Source organism: Aquarana catesbeiana, linkage group LG10 (genome assembly GCF_042186555.1).
Source record: "Aquarana catesbeiana isolate 2022-GZ linkage group LG10, ASM4218655v1, whole genome shotgun sequence".
NCBI lineage: Eukaryota > Metazoa > Chordata > Amphibia > Anura > Ranidae > Aquarana > Aquarana catesbeiana.
This window is the reverse complement of record NC_133333.1, coordinates 260,694,871-260,713,704: the sequence shown is the minus strand read 5'-3', so window position 1 is coordinate 260,713,704 and position 18,834 is coordinate 260,694,871. Positions and strand designations below refer to the sequence as shown.

At 44.6% G+C, this 18,834-nt stretch overlaps 1 protein-coding gene across 3 annotated transcripts in view; it reads left to right on the top strand.

The window, feature by feature from the left end:
* Nucleotides 1-18,834, top strand: part of TNFRSF9 (TNF receptor superfamily member 9) — a 44,281-nt gene that overhangs the window by 10,589 nt on the left and 14,858 nt on the right. For all 3 annotated transcript variants that reach the window (XM_073603725.1, XM_073603723.1, XM_073603724.1), the window contains exons 2-3: nucleotides 7,287-7,461; nucleotides 10,356-10,463. In XM_073603725.1, coding sequence (XP_073459826.1) covers nucleotides 7,338-7,461; nucleotides 10,356-10,463 — 232 coding nt within the window. In that variant the 5' untranslated portion in view covers nucleotides 7,287-7,337. The remainder of the gene's footprint in view (nucleotides 1-7,286; nucleotides 7,462-10,355; nucleotides 10,464-18,834) is intronic.

Sequence of the window (18,834 nt, the reverse complement as noted above, 5' to 3'; positions counted from 1 at the left end):
TCTCTCCTTAGAGGGAAATATCTGATGTTCTGCATTGTACAGGACACTGGAGTTCCTCCACACTGGTCACACCACAGGAAGGGGGAGGGGGGGGGACTCATAAAAGGTGTTGTAGCACTGAAATTGCCCCCCATCCTTCTCCCATAGCTACACCATCATCCACTCTTCTGGAAGACTTTCCACAAGATTTTGGAGGGTGTCTGTGGAAATTTGTGCCCATTTCTGAGGTCAGGTACTGATGTTGGATGAGAAGATCTGGCTCATCATCAGCATTCCAGTTAATTCCAAAAGTGATCAGTAGGGATGAGGTCAGGACTCTGTGCAGGACACTCAAGTTCCTCCACACCAAACTGGTCACAATGTGTCTTTATGGAGCTGGTCCATACTGGTCACACCATGTCTTTATGGAGCTGATCCAAACTGGTCACACCATGTCTTTATGGAGCTGGTCCAAACTGGTCTCACCGTGTCTTTATGGAGCTGGTCCAAACTGGTCTCACCATGTCTTTTTGGAGCTGGTCCAAACTGGTCTCACCATGTCTTTATGGAGCTGGTCCAAACTGGTCTCACCGTGTCTTTATGGAGCTGGTCCAAACTGGTCTCACCGTGTCTTTATGGAGCTGGTCCAAACTGGTCTCACCATGTCTTTATGGAGCTGGTCCAAACTGGTCTCACCGTGTCTTTATGGAGCTGGTCCAAACTGGTCTCACCATGTCTTTATGGAGCTGGTCCAAACTGGTCTCACCGTGTCTTTATGGATCTGGTCCAAACTGGTCTCACCATGTCTTTATGGAGCTGGTCCAAACTGGTCTCACCATGTCTTTATGGAGCTGGTCCAAACTGGTCTCACCGTGTCTTTATGGAGCTGGTCCAAACTGGTCTCACCGTGTCTTTATGGAGCTGGTCCAAACTGGTCTCACCATGTCTTTATGGAGCTGGTCCAAACTGGTCTCACCATGTCTTTATGGAGCTGGCTTTGTTCACAGGGGCTTTGTTCCAGTCATGCTGGAACAGAAAAGAGTCCTCACCAAACTGTTACCAAGGTTGAAGGATAGAGTTGCCACCTCATCCCTTTAAACCCGAACACATATGAATTACACGGGTTCTGTGGCTGATTAAGGTGGTAATTAAACTCACTTGTTGCCTTATGTGCATTAAATTAGCCTCAGAACCTGTGTAATTCATATGTGTTCGGGTTTAAAGGGATGAGGTGGCAACCCTATTGGAGAAGCACAATTGTCTCAAGTCTTTGTATGATGGAGTATTACCAGGACCCTTCACTGGGGGCACCTGAACTCCATCATTGGAAGGAAAGGGGGGGGGGGGGGGGGTCGCTTACTTCTATATAGCATAAGTGTGCAAAGTTTAGCAAAGCAAAATGTAATTCCAATTGTGTCCACAAGGTGGACCATATCACATTTTTACCAAATCCATCCAATTACACCGCCGGCTATGGAATACAGGGCAGAATTTTTAGTACATTGGTTTTATTGTGGTTACAGCCTTCTGTTTGCATGGTTATTTGAATGTGTTTTCTCCTTCATCTATACATCTTCCATTCCACTTGTAATCCCATCAAATAGATATAATAAAGAAACCAGTTCTTGCAGGATTCAGGTTTTCATGTCGTCACACAAAGAATTCTGAAAAGATAGATCACTGGCTTTGGTTTGCAGTGAAGTTGGCCCTCGGGTGTGTTCTGTCTGTACAGAATTTTCTGAATAGCATCACAAAAGCTGGTCATATGATCCTGTGAATCAGCTGAAATTGGAGCCTCAGGTGGCACTGCCAACACCACCCAACTTGACGAACCTGGCGGAGAAAAAAAATCTGCCATGCAGTGACTGTGACCAATCAGCTGCAGCCACTTTTCAGATATTATGACAGTTGCAGCCAGGTTCAGCGGCTGTCACAGTATGCTAGCTGGCAGTGGGAAAAGTGCCGGGACAAGGTCATCAGGTGCCCAGGGCAAAGATGCCAAACTGCGCCCCCCCTCCCCCGCTCATGATGTGCAAGCTTAGGGGATCCTACACCCAGCAGTCACTCCCTTGTGAAAATCACTTCACTATCACTACTCCTGTCAGCCTTGGAACAGAAGAAAGGCGCCCCCCATCCCTACAGTAAACGATTGCGCCCAGGGCAACCGACCCTGCCGCCCACCCCTTGTCCTGGCCCTTAGTGGGAAATTCTTCCATCCACCATGTTTAGGGCAGAGATGAATGAGAGAAATCTTTATGTGTATGGTGAACTTTACCTGTTCATAGAAGAATTGTACTTAAAGTGTTTGTTAACCCCCCCCCCCCCCCCCCAATAAAAATAATAGACATCCTGGTCCCTTAAAGCAGATTAAACAGTACAGCACTTGTGCCGTGTAATCTGTCCCCCCCCCCCCCCCTCTGAACTGTAAAAAAAAAACCTCCCCGAACACTCCACTTCCTGTATCCCCTCTCTGTACTGACCACAAAAATCAGGGCAGCTGAGCCCTGACCACCGTGGTCAGAGTGCGTCCCTCCGTCATCCGCAGCCTGCTCTCATCTGTCTCCCTCATCCCCTCATCCCTCCCTGTCAGCTCCTTGTCTCCGTCTGTGATCTCCACGGCTGAAGTCAGAGGTTGATCATGGCCCCCTCCTGCAGAAGCCGTCCATCGGAGCTGAAAAGTGCCCGCGGGTCATGTGACCGGCCTGAAAATAGCTCTAAACAGCTATTTACCACGCTCGTTGTGTGCTCTGCCTTAATATATTGGAGGGGCTGCCAGTGACTATTACGTGTGCAATAACAAACACTTTACCTTTGTATAATATATACAATGACCACCTGTGCTACCCTGGGGTGGGACAAGGGGTGGGGGGGCGGGAGGGGCGGCTGCCCTGGGCGCAATGGTTTATTGTAAGGATGGGGGGGCGCCTTCCTTCTGTTACAAGGCTGGGTAGTTTGGCCATCTTTGCCCCGGGCGCTGGATGACCTTGACCCAGCCATAGGTGTGCGGAGCCTATTGCATTAGGGTATGCACCCCTGAGCACAAACACACACGTCTGTATATCAGCAGAGCAGTGGACGGGTCTGTAGTTTTAATTTTTATTGTTTTTTGCACTACTCTTTTTTTACGTTTTTTTGTAGGACCCCCATTTTGGTGAAATATCAGGATCTAAACAGACCTCCCAGTCCCTTTCTCTGCAGCCTCAGCTGCACTGGACATTGAATGAATGGGAAGAGCTCTGTGCTGAGTGGCTTCCTGTTCATTCCCAAACCAAAGCATAGTAAACATAGTTTACTATGCTTCAGTTAAGAATGACCACAGGAGCGACCGATATAGATCACTCGCTGTGTTTGTTCAGAAAACAAAAAAGGGGCTGGTATATGAAATATTTCCCGTCCCCCTCCCCCGCTCTCCTTCCGTAAACATTCCCTGCAGCAACCAGTGGGAGAGGAGGGAAGCTGGCAGCACTGCGGGGGGGGGGTATGGGGCACCAGTAATCAGGGGAAATCAGCATTGCACAGGGTGATTAGGGTGTGCCCAGGCGCAGCTGGCACACCCTGTGCCGATACCTATGGTCCCAGCCCTGTATGCAACATGAATGCTACTTCAGAGAATGACTAATTGATCGGAATGAAGTTCCAGGAACAGCTGATGTACATTTCACACATTTCTGTCACATGCATCAGAAATAATGCAAGGCAAAATAAATCGGCGTTGCACAATTAGGCCCCAGTCACGCGTAGCGTAGCGGAAGTGCGCGTTTCTGCGTGTTTTTTGCATTTTATCAGCTTACCAGATAGGATAGTAACAGAGAGAGGTCCCCTAATATGATAGAGCCCCCCATACTGGATAGAAGAATCGTCGCCTTCACCGCGTCTCCTCCATCGTATATCGCAGCAGACCGCAGTGTTTTCCCCCCAAAATCGAAAAAGGCTCCAATCGTTTCTGGGCCCCGCAGGCTTCCTTCGCTATGTCACCTTGCGGGGCCCCCGAGACGTTGGCTATTTCTGGCATATGTGACATTTTTCTCAATCAGGGCTCAGCACACCCGGTTCAGGGGAACGGTGCAAAATCAATAAATCATGCGTTTTCCTGCACCCCATGCACGACTTTTGCAGATGATCACGGGTGCCAATAATTATTAGCGCATTATTGGCGCACCCAAGCATCAAGCAAACGCACCTGCGTCACAAATTTAACAACCATGCCAGCGCTTTCTTGGCATGTTTCACGCACATAGGGAAGCTCATTGAAATGATTGGGCTGCCCTAAAATGTGACACGCAAGATCACGCAAAAAAAAAACGCACGTGCTAGGCCACACCCACCTGCTGTGAATGAGCCCTGAATTTAAAAAATATACATCTGGAGTGCCGGTGACCAGTTGGGTATTTGCACGGCGCCATCCATTGTGGTCGCTGCGATCGCCCTCCGCTCCGGTTCTAATAGTCACATGCTGTAAGGAGTGCTGCAAACATCACATGACAGTCACTCGGGATTTCCCAGAAAAAATATTCCTTCCCTTTGTAATAGAGTGAAATTTCCTCTTAGCTTCCTCTAACCTTCACCTGCCGTCACCTCTTCATATCAGGAAAATTCCCTTCTTGTTTGTCTTTTTCCTCCCTACATGTGACAATGTATCAGAATTATTACTCCAGCAGATTTATTTATCTTCCTGCCACAAAACGATATAAACGTTGATACATCGCTACATTCCATTTGTACATATTTTTGCTTAACCGCTTCAGCCCCGGAAGATTTTACCCCCTTCCTGGCCAGAGCGATTTTTGCGATTTGGCACTGCGTCGCTTTAACTGACAATTGCGCGTTCATGCGACGTTGTACCCAAACAAAATGGACGTCCTTTTTTTCCCCACAAATAGAGCTTTCTTTTGGTAGTATTTGATCACCTCTGAGGTTTTTATTTTTTGCGCTATAAACAAATAAAAGAGCGACAATTTTTAAAAAAACACATTTTTTTTTTTACTTTTTGCTTTAATAAATATCCCCCAAAAATATATTTAAAAAAAAACAATTTTTTCCTCAGTTTAGGCCGATTTGTTTTCTACTACACATTTTTGCTAAAAAATCGCAATAAGCATATAATGATTGGTTTGCGCAAAAGTTATCGCATCTACAAAATAGGGGGATAGATTTATGGCATTTTTACTATTAATTTTTTTTTTTTACTAGTAATGGCAGCGATCTGCAATTTTTATCGGGACTGCGACATTATGGCGGATACATCGGACAATTTTGACACATTTTTGGGACCATTGGCATTTATACAGCGATCAGTGCTATAAAATTGCATTGATTACTGTAAAAATGACACTGGCAGGGAAGGGGTTAACACTAGGGGGCGATCAAGGGGTTAAATATGTTCCCTAGTATGTGTTCTAACTGAAGGGGGGATGGGACTGTGTAGGGGAGATGACAGAACGCTGTTCATACTCAGTATGGACAGGGGATCTGTCTCTTCTCCCCTCAGAGAACCGGAAACTGTGGATCCGGTCTTGGAGATCACTGTGGATCCGGTCTTGTGGATCTGGTCTTGGAGATCACTGTGGATCCGGTCTTGGAGATCACTGTGGATCCGGTTTTGGAGATCACTGTGGATCCGGTCTTGTGGATCCGGTCTTGGAGATCACTGTGGATCCAGTCTTGGAGATCACTGTGGATCCGGTTTTGGAGATCACTGTGGATCCGGTCTTGTGGATCCGGTCTTGGAGATCACTGTGGATCCAGTCTTGGAGATCACTGTGGATCCGGTCTTGGAGATCACTGTGGATCCAGTCTTGGAGATCACTGTGGATCCAGTCTTGTGGATCTGGTCTTGGAGATCACTGTGGGTCCGGTCATGGAGATCACTGTGGATCTGGTCTTGGAGATTACTGTGGATCCGGTCTTGGAGATCACTGTGGATCTGGTCTTGTGGATCCGGTCTTGGAGATCACTGTGGATCCGGTCTTGGAGATCACTGTGGATCCGGTCTTGGAGATCACTGTGGATCCGGTCTTGGAGATCACTGTGGATCCGGTCTTGGAGATCACTGTGGATCCGGTCTTGGAGATCCCTGTGGATCCGGTCTTGGAGATCACTGTGGATCCGGTCTTGGAGACCACTGTGGATCCAGTCTTGGAGATCACTGTGGATCCGGTCTTGGAGATCACTGTAGATCTGGTCTTGGAGACTTGTGGAGAAATTGTCTGTCAGATATTGGAGGAAGGCATCCAAAGTCCAGGGACATTGTGAGTACAGACCTAAGTGAAGATTCTAGTGACTGTTGCTGCTGACCTAGCATATCTTTACTAGTGCTTGCCTGACCCGGGGCATTACTGAAGGTGTCCTGGTGCTGCCCATTTTTTGGGCTCTTGTTGGAGAAACCCTTCTGAGAAGTAGTATTACAGTGGAGAGTGTCCTCAATTGCTCTACGTTCATGGAGTATCCCATAGCGCCCTACACCCTATCCAAGTTAATCAGTAAATAATAAACACATTTATTACATTTTATAAAGGCAACCCCCTGCCCTAGACCATGGGTAGGCAACCTCGGGATTGGTAGTTTCACCACAGCTGGAGTGCCAAGGTTGCCTATCCCTGCCCTAGACTGTTCATTGAGCCAGAAGAGTGCCTGGCTGCCATTGCACCTGTTTGGGAGAAGAACCAGGGACAAATCGGTGGCCCTTGCAGGGGTGAGGGCTATGTTTCCATACATATATGAGACACTATTCAGCTTCTCTTCATAGTTTCACCCATGAAACGTGTTGTACACTCCCCAAGAGGGTCCCTCATGATCTCATCAGTACAAAGACATTGGGCAATACTCTCTGTATAAAGGATAATTATATTACTACAATGCTGTAGGTGAGGTTGTCTCAGTATGAATGGTGATCCTTCTTATTCAACCCCCCCCCCAGCCATTGCCTGATTATATAAGCTCCAATAAATGCTCCTCTCCTCTCTCAGTATGTTGATGGGCCTGTGTTGGCTCTTCTTCTTCATCCATTCATAGTTTGGATTGTACTGGCTGACTCCATCAATACACAATATAAAGTATTTCTCTTTGAAGTTTTCAGGAACTCTCAATGGAAATCTCTTCCAGGAATCCGTATTTCAGATCTGAAGGTTCTTTCCAGGAAAGCGCAGATCTTTCATCCCCATAAATCACTCGCCCTCCAGACAATAATTACAGGAGGCTTATCTTTTCTACAGAAAGAAAATAATAATTAGGTCGTAACAGATACTTTATCGCATAGATGAATCATGTGACCGTTGTCATCTCAAGTATTTATATTGTCCCTTCTATAGGTGAGTCACTTCAGGAGACGAACATCAACCGAGGAGAGGTCTCCAGAGACTATGAAGATGTGGCGTGTACTGTCTGTGTTCCTCTGTGTCCTATGGAGTCATCTCTGCGATAGAGGAGTCCAGGGAGATGGATGTCGCACTCAGCACAGCGGCTGCTGCGTCCTGTGTAACCCAGGTGAGAGATGGGGCTCATTCTCTATACAGGTGTCTGTCTTCATCCTGTGTAACCCAGGTGAGAGATGGGTGGGGCTCATCCTCTATACAGGTGTCTGTCTTCATCCTGTGTAACCCAGGTGAGAGATGGGTGGGGCTCACCCTCTATACAGGTGTCTGTCTTCATCCTGTGTAACCCAGGTGAGAGATGGGTGGGGCTCATCCTCTATACAGGTGTCTGTCTATGTCCTATGTATCCCAGGTGAGAGGCGGGTGGGGCTCATCCTCTATACAGGTGTCTGTCTTCATCCTGTGTAACCCTGGTGAGAGGTGGGTGGGGCTCATCCTCTATACAGGTGTCTGTCTATGTCCTATGTATCCCAGGTGAGAGGCGGGTGGGGCTCATCCTCTACACAGGTGTCTGTCTATGTCCTATGTATCCCAGGTGAGAGGTGGGTGGGGCTCATCCTCTATACAGGTGTCTGTCTTCATCCTGTGTAACCCAGGTGAGAGGTGGGTGGGGTTCATCCTCTATACAGGTGTCTGTCTTCATCCTGTGTATCCCAGGTGAGAGGTGGGGCTCATCCTCTATACAGGTGTCTGTCTTCATCCTGTGTAACCCAGGTGAGAGATGGGTGGGGCTCATCCTCTATACAGGTGTCTGTCTTCATCCTGTGTAACCCAGGTGAGAGATGGGTGGGGCTCACCCTCTATACAGGTGTCTGTCTTCATCCTGTGTAACCCAGGTGAGAGATGGGTGGGGCTCATCCTCTATACAGGTGTCTGTCTATGTCCTATGTATCCCAGGTGAGAGGCGGGTGGGGCTCATCCTCTATACAGGTGTCTGTCTTCATCCTGTGTAACCCAGGTGAGAGGTGGGGCTCATCCTCTATACAGGTGTCTGTCTATGTCCTATGTATCCCAGGTGAGAGGCGGGTGGGGCTCATCCTCTATACAGGTGTCTGTCTATGTCCTATGTATCCCAGGTGAGAGGTGGGTGGGGCTCATCCTCTATACAGGTGTCTGTCTTCATCCTGTGTAACCCAGGTGAGAGGTCGGTGGGGTTCATCCTCTATACAGGTGTCTGTCTTCATCCTGTGTATCCCAGGTGAGAGGTGGGGGCGGGGTCTCATCCTCTATACAGGCGTCTGTGTCCTGTGTAACCCAGGTGAGAGGTGGGTGGGGCTCATCCTCTATACAGGTGTCTGTGTCCTGCGTAACCCAGGTGAGAGGTGGATGGGGCTCATCCTCTATACAGGTGTCTGTCTGTGTCCTGTGTAACCCAGGTGATAGGTGGGTGGGGCTCATCCTCTATACAGGTGTCTGTCTTCATCCTGTGTAACCCAGGTGATAGGCGGGTGGGGCTCATCCCCTATACAGGTGTTTGTCTGTATAGCTTCAATGGGATGCGTTACTACTTGCTTCATTTTAACTGATGGCATAATGGGACCAGCTCCCAACCATGTGACCACTGTGGCAGCCAATCACAGTGGTCATGTGTTCAGCTGATCCATCCTGTCCCTCAAGTGTACAGACTCTGTTAAAGGGATATAATCCTATATGTAGTTGTGCTAATAATATGATAAAAATCAATACACCAAAACAAAAAGTTGTCAGAAACCATGAATCAGACTGAGACAGAAGTACAGTTAATCACACTTGTTTAATAAAAATAAAAAAGGTAAACATAGTCAAAACATAAAATTGATAAAGTGATCAGTGCAAGTTTCTAAGTGATAAGTAATAAAATCAATAAACAATGAGTGAAATCTATCCAAATAATCAAATCAATAATAGTAAATAAAATTTCCAAACAAGTGAAAGTGAAATTAATCTTCTAAGAAATGGACACAAATTCTTCTTAATATAAGTCTTCGTGACTTCGCAGACACTTAACACTCACAGAGCTCTTACCTCCATGAGGAATATAGTAAGCTCCATGAATATCCTGTAGTAGAGGCAGGAACACGACCACGGATCTCCAATTGGTGACACTATAGGGGTTCTGAGTGCAGGTGATGATCTGCCGGGCTCTAGTCTCCCTCTGCCGTAAACCAAAATTTCCTCTGGGCCTCACATTGATGCAGTTAACTTCCGGTTCCAACCATTAAAGAAAGAATAAAAAGTCGCCTCCCATAGTGTAAAATGTATAAACAGTATGAATTTATGAAAACGCCAAGTGGATCCTTACATAAAAGTAGATAAAAACAGGCTTGCACAGTGCAAAACACGATTCTTACATCACTTCCCGTTTGCTCCAACATCCGACCACGCCCTACGCGTTACGTCACGGCACATGACCTCATCAGGGGACCCCTTCCAATGTTGTCCCACAAATGGTGATAGAGAGCACCACCGCAGCACACTCTTATCTCTCCCATATAAACCAACCTTTGGACTTTATTAAATCGCTTTTTGTTTGGGTGTATTGATTTGTTTCATATTATTAGCGCAGCTCCGTACCTGATTATATTGTATAGGATTGTGTTTATATCTCACAGAAGAGTTGCTGCTTTAATGGCCTGTATAGGATTTTGCTTAGTAGTGCAGTTTTTATCCTTTGTCCTGTTATAAAGGGATGTTGGAAATGGGTGGGAAGGGGTTAAATTCCAGATATTGATGAACAGACCGCTGTGCTCTGTATGGTTCCGGCTTCCTGCTCCGGATTTATGGCTCGCTGTGGGTGTGTCTACTCATTACATACCTAATTGGCTGGAATCAGGCTATACTGCCATTGGCTGAATCCGTTCAATGTGAAATGTGGCTGCAGGTCGTCCCTAGAAATGGATTGCAATGTTATTCTTGCCCCGTATCGGTTTGTCGGTGACGGTTTATTGAACGATTTTTGTTTTTATGTGAAAGTCCTCGCGGTGTTGTGTGACGCAGTTATCACTTTTCATGTCTTCCTGTCTGCAGGTTATTTCTTAAACAAAAAATGTGGGCAGTGTAGGCCCTGCCCATCCAACGGCTACATGGATCACCCGAATGCCGAACCAACCTGCAAGAAGTGTCAGAAGTGTGAAGGTAGGTGGGGGTAGTTTGATTGGCTCTTCAGATTGTTACATAGTAGTTACATTGTATTACATAGTAGGTGAGGTTGAAAAAAGACAGTCCATCAAGTCCAACCTATGTGTGTGATTATATGTCAGTATTACATTGTATATCCCTGTATGTTGTGTGATTATGTGTCAGTATTACATTGTATATCCCTGTATGTTGTGGTCATTCAGGTGATTATCTAATAGTTTCTTGAAGCTATTGATGCCCCCCGCTGAGACCACCGCCTGTGGAAGGGAATTCCACATCCTTGCCGCTCTTACAGTAAAGAACCCTCTACGTAGTTTAAGGTTAAACCTCTTTTCTTCTAATTTTAATGAGTGGCCGCGTGTCTTGTTAAACTCACTTCCGCGAAAAAGTTTTCTCCCTATTGTGGGGTCACCAGTCCGGTATTTGTATATTGTGGGGTCACCAGTCCCGTATTTGTATATTGTGGGGTCACCAGTCCGGTATTTATATATTGTGGGGTCACCAGTCCGGTATTTATACATTGTGGGGTCACCAGTCCGGTATTTGTATATATTGTGGGTTCACCAGTCCGGTATTTATATATTGTGGGTTCACCAGTCCGGTATTTATATATTGTGGGGTCACCAGTCCGGTATTTATATATTGTGGGTTCACCAGTCCGGTATTTATATATTGTGGGGTCACCAGTCCGGTATTTATATATTGTGGGTTCACCAGTCCGGTATTTATATATTGTGGGGTCACCAGTCCGGTATTTATATATTGTGGGGTCACCAGTCCGGTATTTGTATATTGAAATCTCATCCCCTCTCAAGCGTCTCTTCTCCAGAGAGAATAAGTTCAGTGCTCACAACCTTTCCTCATAACTAAGATCCTCCAGACCCTTTATTAGCTTTGTTGCCCTTCTTTGTACTCGCTCCATTTCCAGTACATTCTTCCTGAGGACTGGTGCCCAGAACTGGACCGCATACTCCAGGTGCGGGCGGACCAGAGTCTTGTAGAGCGGGAGAATTATCGTTTTATCTCTGGAGTTGATCCCCTTTTTAATGACAATATTCTGTTTGCTTTATTAGCAGCAGCTTGGCATTGCATATCATTGCTGAGCCTATCATCTACTAGGACCCCCAGGTCCTTTTCCATCCTAGATCCCCCCAGAGGTTCTCCCCCCAGTCTATAGATTGCATTCAGATTTTTGCCACCCAAATGCATTATTTTACATTGTTGTGTCTATAAAGCAGTGATGGCGAACCTTGTCACCCCAGATGTTTTGGAACTACATTTCCCATGATACTCAACTACACTGCAGTGTAGTTGAGCATCATGGGAAATGTAGTTCCAAAACATCTGGGGTGACAAGGTTCGCCATCACTGATAAAATATTGTGTGACAATTTGAATGTTCCCTCCTATGGTAACTGATAACTTACTGTCTACTGATCCCAGAGTGTGCACAACAGTGTCAGATAACAGAGCCCTATAGAGAGACCTACCTCTGAACCAAAGGGCTTTGGAAAGGTTTGTCTACACTTCTTGTGGTTGAGGGGCGTAAAAACAGGTGATGGAGCCACCTTTTACCGCCCCTCCTTTCCCCCCCAAAACTAACTGCAAAGATAACCAGACATGACTGCGTCAAAAATGATCCACTATCCACTCTGTCGCATTGAGCAGCCACCAAATGCAACCTATTCAAGTGAATGGGGCCATGATTTGCATTGCAGTGGTGTGGCGTTTTCAGGGTTAAAACAGGCGGCGATTAATCAACATATTGCCCCCTCACCGCCTGGCAAACACCTCTGAGAAGAGGCAGCTTGAGAAGTTCCAGCAGAAGATTGGTGAGCAGAGGAAGCTATGCTTTAAGTTTTCTCTGGATTTTGTCAGTCTGGATTGGGGCTGGAAACTTGAAGACTTCATAGAGTGTTGGGAGGGATGGAGTCTTGTGTCCGGGCTTTCCAGAAGTTCTGCAGGTTGTGTGTGTCCAGGTGCACACACCCCATTATAAGGCAGATCTAGTTGCCTGGGATATGCTACCTCAGCCCCCCATGGCTGGTGACCCTCCCGGCTGGCCCCCGGCCTCCCATGCTTGTACCCAGATCCACTGCTGGTCTCTCGGTATGATTAAACACATTCATACTTCCCCATCTTTCCCATCTTCTTTATTTAGATGGATTTATTAGAACTACCCCTATATTACTGTCAATTTAAATTCTAAATATCATGGTTATAGACTCCTGCCTTTCTCATGCTCCTGATGAGTGGCGTCCAGCCACGAAACGCGTCGAGCTATTAGATGCCACTCTTAATACAACTCAAGATTACCGTCCTAGTAATATTTCATATGCAAGGCTTATTGGAATGTACCGATTGAATTAATATTTGTATCATTTTTACCATGGAGATAGATGTCAATGAGTCTGGTTTTTATCTTTGCCTACAATAGGAACTTACATGTTACCATGTTATGTTATTAGCATGTTATCTATCTGTATGTAATAAACTCTACTCACTCTATATACTTACTTTTGCAGCTATTATGTAACATGTGGTTCTTATCAGTTCTGTATTATCACCAGACACACCTTGTCATGTTATATCCTTGGCTGAATGATTCATAGAAAGTCACACATTCTCTTTCTTTTTTCTTCATGTTTCTTATTTTAAAAAAAAAAAAATAGACGGTTTAGTAACCGTTTAAATGCTTTGTACCAGAATCACAATTTTAGTGTCTTTTTAAATGGGACAAATAATTTAAATTGATACTTTTTATATACAATAACATGTTTTAAAGATGTAAAATTTCCGGAAATTTTGAAGCTCGGAAAAAAAAACCTGTTTTTTTTTCCGTTTTTTTTTTTTTGGGGGGTGGGGGGATGGAAATTTTTGGAAAATTTTTTAAAAAATGCTACATTAGCACTTTTTTGTCTTTTTAAGATTGAAAGTCATTCTATTACTCTAGGAACATAAAATATGACTATGGACAAATTGACTTGGCATAAAATGATCACAACTAGCATATTAAAAATATAGTGTAGCCAAACAATTATCACAAACACAATTTACTTTTTTAGAATATTTATTTGTAACAAAAGGGAGCAACAATCTCCTGAACTGCTCACTAGTTTATGTGAAGAGCCAGAAAGCCTCCACAAAACAATTTTCAAAACCAAAAGTAACAATTTTTCACAATTCCTCTCCACAGTATTAAATAAAAATAAAACCCCCCCATTCTCATAAAAAGAATTGAAGATGGGGGAAGAGTTAAGAAGAGTTTCAATGGACATTTAACCACCTCACTCCCGCCTGCGGGTCGTCATATGACGTGACGGACTTTGGGCGGGTATATCTGAATGATGGGTGTAGCTACAGACATCATTCAGATATTGCCGGTTTCGGACAGCGATTCCCTACACCATAAGAATGATCATAGCGGCTGTTCCGCCGCTTGATCGTTCTTACGGGAGGGGAGAGGGGACCCCCCCCTTCCCGCCGCCTTCCGGTGCTTCTACCGACTCACCGCTACGATCGGCGAGTCGGACAGAGGATCCGCCAGTCTCTATGATCGTCGGAGGCCGGGCGCGATGTTATGACAGCACGCCCGGCCTCTGCCTTCAAAAAAATAGCGCCGCTTCAGCTGGGAAGCGCCGATCGTTTTTTTTTTTTTTTTTTTATTTCAGGCTTCCCAGCCTAGAGGTGAGATGTGGGGTCTTCTTGACCCCCATATCTCGTTATAAAGGAGCTGTCATGTCCTATTCCTGTTACAAGGGATGTTTACATTCCTTGTAATAGGAATAAAAGTGATCAATTTTTTTTTTTCAAAAAAGTGTCAAAATAAAAAAAAATGTATAATTAACAATACATTTTTTTTTAAAAGCGCCCCTTTCCCGTGTGCTCGCACACACAAGCGAACGCATACGTAAGTCCCGCCCACATATGAAAACAGTGTTCACACCACACATGTGAGGTATCGATGCGAACGTTGGAGCGAGAGCAATAATTTTTTCCCTGAACCTCCTCTGTAACTCAAAACATGTAACCAGTAAAAAATTTCAAGTGTTGCCTATGGGGATTTTTAAGTACCGAACTTTGGCGCCATTCCACGAGCGTGCGCAATTTTGAAGCGTGACATGTTAGGTATCTATTTACTCGGCGTAACTTCATCTTTCACAATATGCAAAAACATTGGGATAACTTTACTGTTTTGTTTTTTTTAAAGCACAAAACTGTTTTTTTTCCCCAAAAAAAACGCGTTCGAAAAATTGCTGCGCAAATAATGTGCGAGCTAAAAAGTTGCAACAACCGCCATTGTATTCACTAGGGCCTTTGCTAAAAAAAACATATATAATGTTTGGGGTTTCTATGTAATTTTCTAGAAAAAAAATGATGATTTTTACATGTAGGAGAGAAATGTCAGAATTGGCCTGGGGTGGCAAGGGGTTAATCAGAATCATTTTCTGAGCTGAAATTGTCAGTATCCGTCTCTCTGCTTCTGCAGCTACTCTTTTTTTGTCCGTATTCACAATTAGGAACTTCTAAAAACTTAAGGTGAACACCCTGCCTTAAAATATTTTATTCATCATGTTAAAATAAAATATTCCACACATTTTTTTTTTCTTTTTTCAATTTTTCCAATTTTTTGGAAAAAAAAACAAAAAAACCTTCAGAAAAAAAACGTAAAAAAAAAAAACGTTTTTTTTTTTCCAAATTTTTCCATTTTTTTTTTCTGGGCCTTCACATCTCTAGCGCTGACCAATGTAGAAACAAGAGATTTTCTTTTTTGTTGTTGCTTTTTTATGGATTGCATTAAAAAAAAAAAAAAAAATCCATATCACCAAAATAAAATAAAACAATCCGTTACATTGTAATCTTAAATGATGACAAAGTTATTGGTGAACCAACAGCCCCATAGCAGGAATGTAGAAATTGTGGAGATTACGGAGAGGGGGGGGGGGGGTTGGGAGCTGAACGGGTTAAACCCGAACGAGTCCTAATGACTTCCTTGTTGAGTTTTTCCTCGGAGCGATGTGTTTATTCCCCGCAAAGTACAAGAACTCTCAACATTTCCTAGATTGGAGGAAGTCATCTGAAGTTTATAAATAGAACCTTCTTGGATTTTCCCGCACTTCAGATAATAGAATTTCTAAACATATAAAAGTGTCCCCCGTGATCTCGTTATCCTGTTTCTCTAATTTGCGGAGTCAGCAGTTTTCTTCTTTTTGTCTTCTTTTTCTTCTTTTTTTGGAAAGGAACCTTCTCCTGAGGGAAATATGGAGACGGCCAATTCTTCTCATTCCATGGCGCTCGAGTTGACTGCACCCGTATTAGCGCACTTGTGACAGAAACGATTGAGTTCTGTCCGTGATACTTTTTTTTTCTTTGAAGTACAATTTTCTAGGACAGGCGTTCGGGGTGTAACCCATCCCCCCCCCCCCTTTTTTTAAGGGCCACAAATCCCAGTTGCCTGGCTGACACGCTGACCTCCTCCAATACTTTGGGTTCCTAATCAATAGTTCTGATTTTCTTGATCAGCTTCACAGCTGCCTGATCACTTCCAATCACCCCCCCGTCTTCCCTGATGTTTCATTAAAGAAGACCTGACATAACAAAAATATCACACAGGGAACTTTTTGTCCCCTAAGGCCGGCCATACACGGGTCAAATTTCGAAACAACTTTCTTTCGAAAACTTTATCTAAGATTTTTCGTTCGCATTTCGCACAATCAGTGGGGCTGCAGCGACAGCCGATTTTGGTGCGGCAATCAAATTTGAGTAATCGGACATGTCGGAAATTTTTTTAAAAAACTAACGATTTTCTAATCAATGATGGGAGAATCGCGCGATAAATGTGATTGAAAAAGAAATGCGCATGTGCAAGAAAAGAAAATTCCCGGAAAGAAAAGAAGATTCCCGGCCACGAAAATTCTTTTCTGTAGCAACATGAGGTGAAATTGAAGGGCTCGGTTGGCTGAATTTCTAAATCTATGGTTGCGCCATCAGATCACAAAACGCACAAAATTTCTGATTTTCAAAAGAAAATTCTTTCGAAATTCGACCCGTGGATGGTCAGCCTATGTGATGAAAAAAATAAAGTTTGTTGAAAAAGAAAAGTAAAAACATATTAAACCCAAGCATATAAACCCTGCTCAAAAAATGTTGAGCCCCTCCCCCCACCACCATATACAAATCTAAACGCACCCATTGGGGTGCCAATGCATGAAATCATTGATTGTGATACAAATCACCATACACACCGGAGTGAGATCAATAATTCTACGCTCATTATTCACTGTTATCTCTGAGCTGATGACCCGTAGGAGCTTCTAAAGCGTCACCTATGGAAAGTTTAGGGTATCGAAGGTTGTCCCCTTATCACAGGCACATGTTAAAGTGATATTAAAGTCAAATAAAAAAATAAAATAACAAACATGTTATACTTACCTACTTTGTGTAATGTTTTTGCACAGAGCTGCCCCGATCCTCCTTTTCTCAGGTACCCCGCCAGCACTCCGGCTTCTCCCCCCCCCCCCCCGCCAAGTGCCCCCAGAAAAAAGCAGCTGACAATGGGGGCACCCAAGACAAGCAGACTAAGGACATGGATTACTGGAACCATGTCCTGTGGTCTGATGAGACCAAGATAAACTGATTTGGTTCAGATGGTGACAAGCGTGTGTGGGGGCAACCAGGTGAGGAGGACAAAGACAAGTGTGTCTTGTCTACAGTCAAGCATGGTGGTGGGAGTGTCATGGTCTGGGGCTGCATGAGTGCTGCCGGCACTGGGGGGCTACAGATCATTGAGGGAACCATGAATGCCAACATGTACTGTGACATACTGAAGCAGAGCATGATCCCCTCCCTTCAGAGACTGGGCCGCAGGGCAGTATTCCAACATGATAACCACCCCAAACACACCTCCAAGACCACCACTGCCTTGCTAAAGAAGCTGAGGGTAAAGGTGATGGACTGGCCAAGCATGTCTCCAGACCTAAACCCTATTGATCATCTGTGGGACATCCTCAAATGGAAGGTGGAGGAGCGCAAGGTCTCCAACATCCACCAGCTCTGTGATGTCATCATGGAGGAGGGAAGAGGACTCCAGTGACATCCTGTGAAGCTCTGGTGACCTCCATGCCCAAGAGGGTTAAGGCAGTGCTGGAAAATAATGGTGGCCACACAAAATATTGACACTTTGGGCCAATTTGTCCATTTTCACTTAGGGGTGTACTGACTTTTGTTGCCAGCGGTTTAGACATTATTGGCTGTGTGTTGAGTTATTTTGAGGGGACAGCAAATTTACACTGTTATACAAGCTGTACACTCACTACTTTACATTGTAGACAAGTGTCATTTCTTCAGTGTTGTCACATGAAAAGAGAGAAGAAAAGATTTACACAAATGTCACTGAGGGGTTGTACTTACTTTTGTCAGATACTGTATGTCATTATTAGACGTTTGTTGCTCCCGTGGCCCCTCTCTGACCTCAGACCCGTCTCAAAGTATCCGAAGATACTGTGTGTGTGTGTGTATATATATATATATATATATATATATATATACACACACACTATATTACCAAAAGTATTGGGCATTTACACACACATGAACTTTAATGACATCCCAGTCTGTAGGGTTCAGTATTGAGTTGCCCCACCCTTTGCAGCTATAACAGCTTCAACTAAAGGCATGGATGAGCAAGTTTGGGGTGGAGGAACTTGACTGGCCTGCACAGAGTCCTGACCTCAACCCCATAGAACACCTTTGGGATGAATTAGAGCGGAGACTGTGAGCCAGGCCTTCTCGTCCAACATCAGTGGCTGACCTCACAAATGCTCTTCTGGAAGAATGGTCAAACATTCCCATAGACACCCTCCTAAACCTTGTGGACGGCCTTCCCAGAAGAGTTGAAACTGTTATAGCTGCAAAGGGCGGAGCCAACTCAATATTGAACCCTATGGACTTATGCCCCGTACACACGATCAGACATTCCGACAATAAAATCCATCTGATTTTTTCCGATGGATGTTGGCTCAAACTTGTCTTGCATACACACGGTCACACAAAGTTGTCGGAAAATCCGATCGTTCTGAACGCGGTGACGTAGAACACGTACGTCGGGACTATAAACGGGGCAGTGGCCAATAGCTTTCGTCTTTTAATTTATTCTGAGCATGCGGATTTGTGTACACACGATCGGAATTTAACCGATCGAATTTTGTTGTGGGAAAATTTTATAGCCTGCTCTCAAACTTTGTGTGTCAGAAATTCCGACGGAAAAAGTCCGATGGAGCCCACTCCCAATACTTTTGACAATATAGTGTATAATATATATATATATATAAAAAGAAATAATCAAAATAAATAGATATACAATATCTATT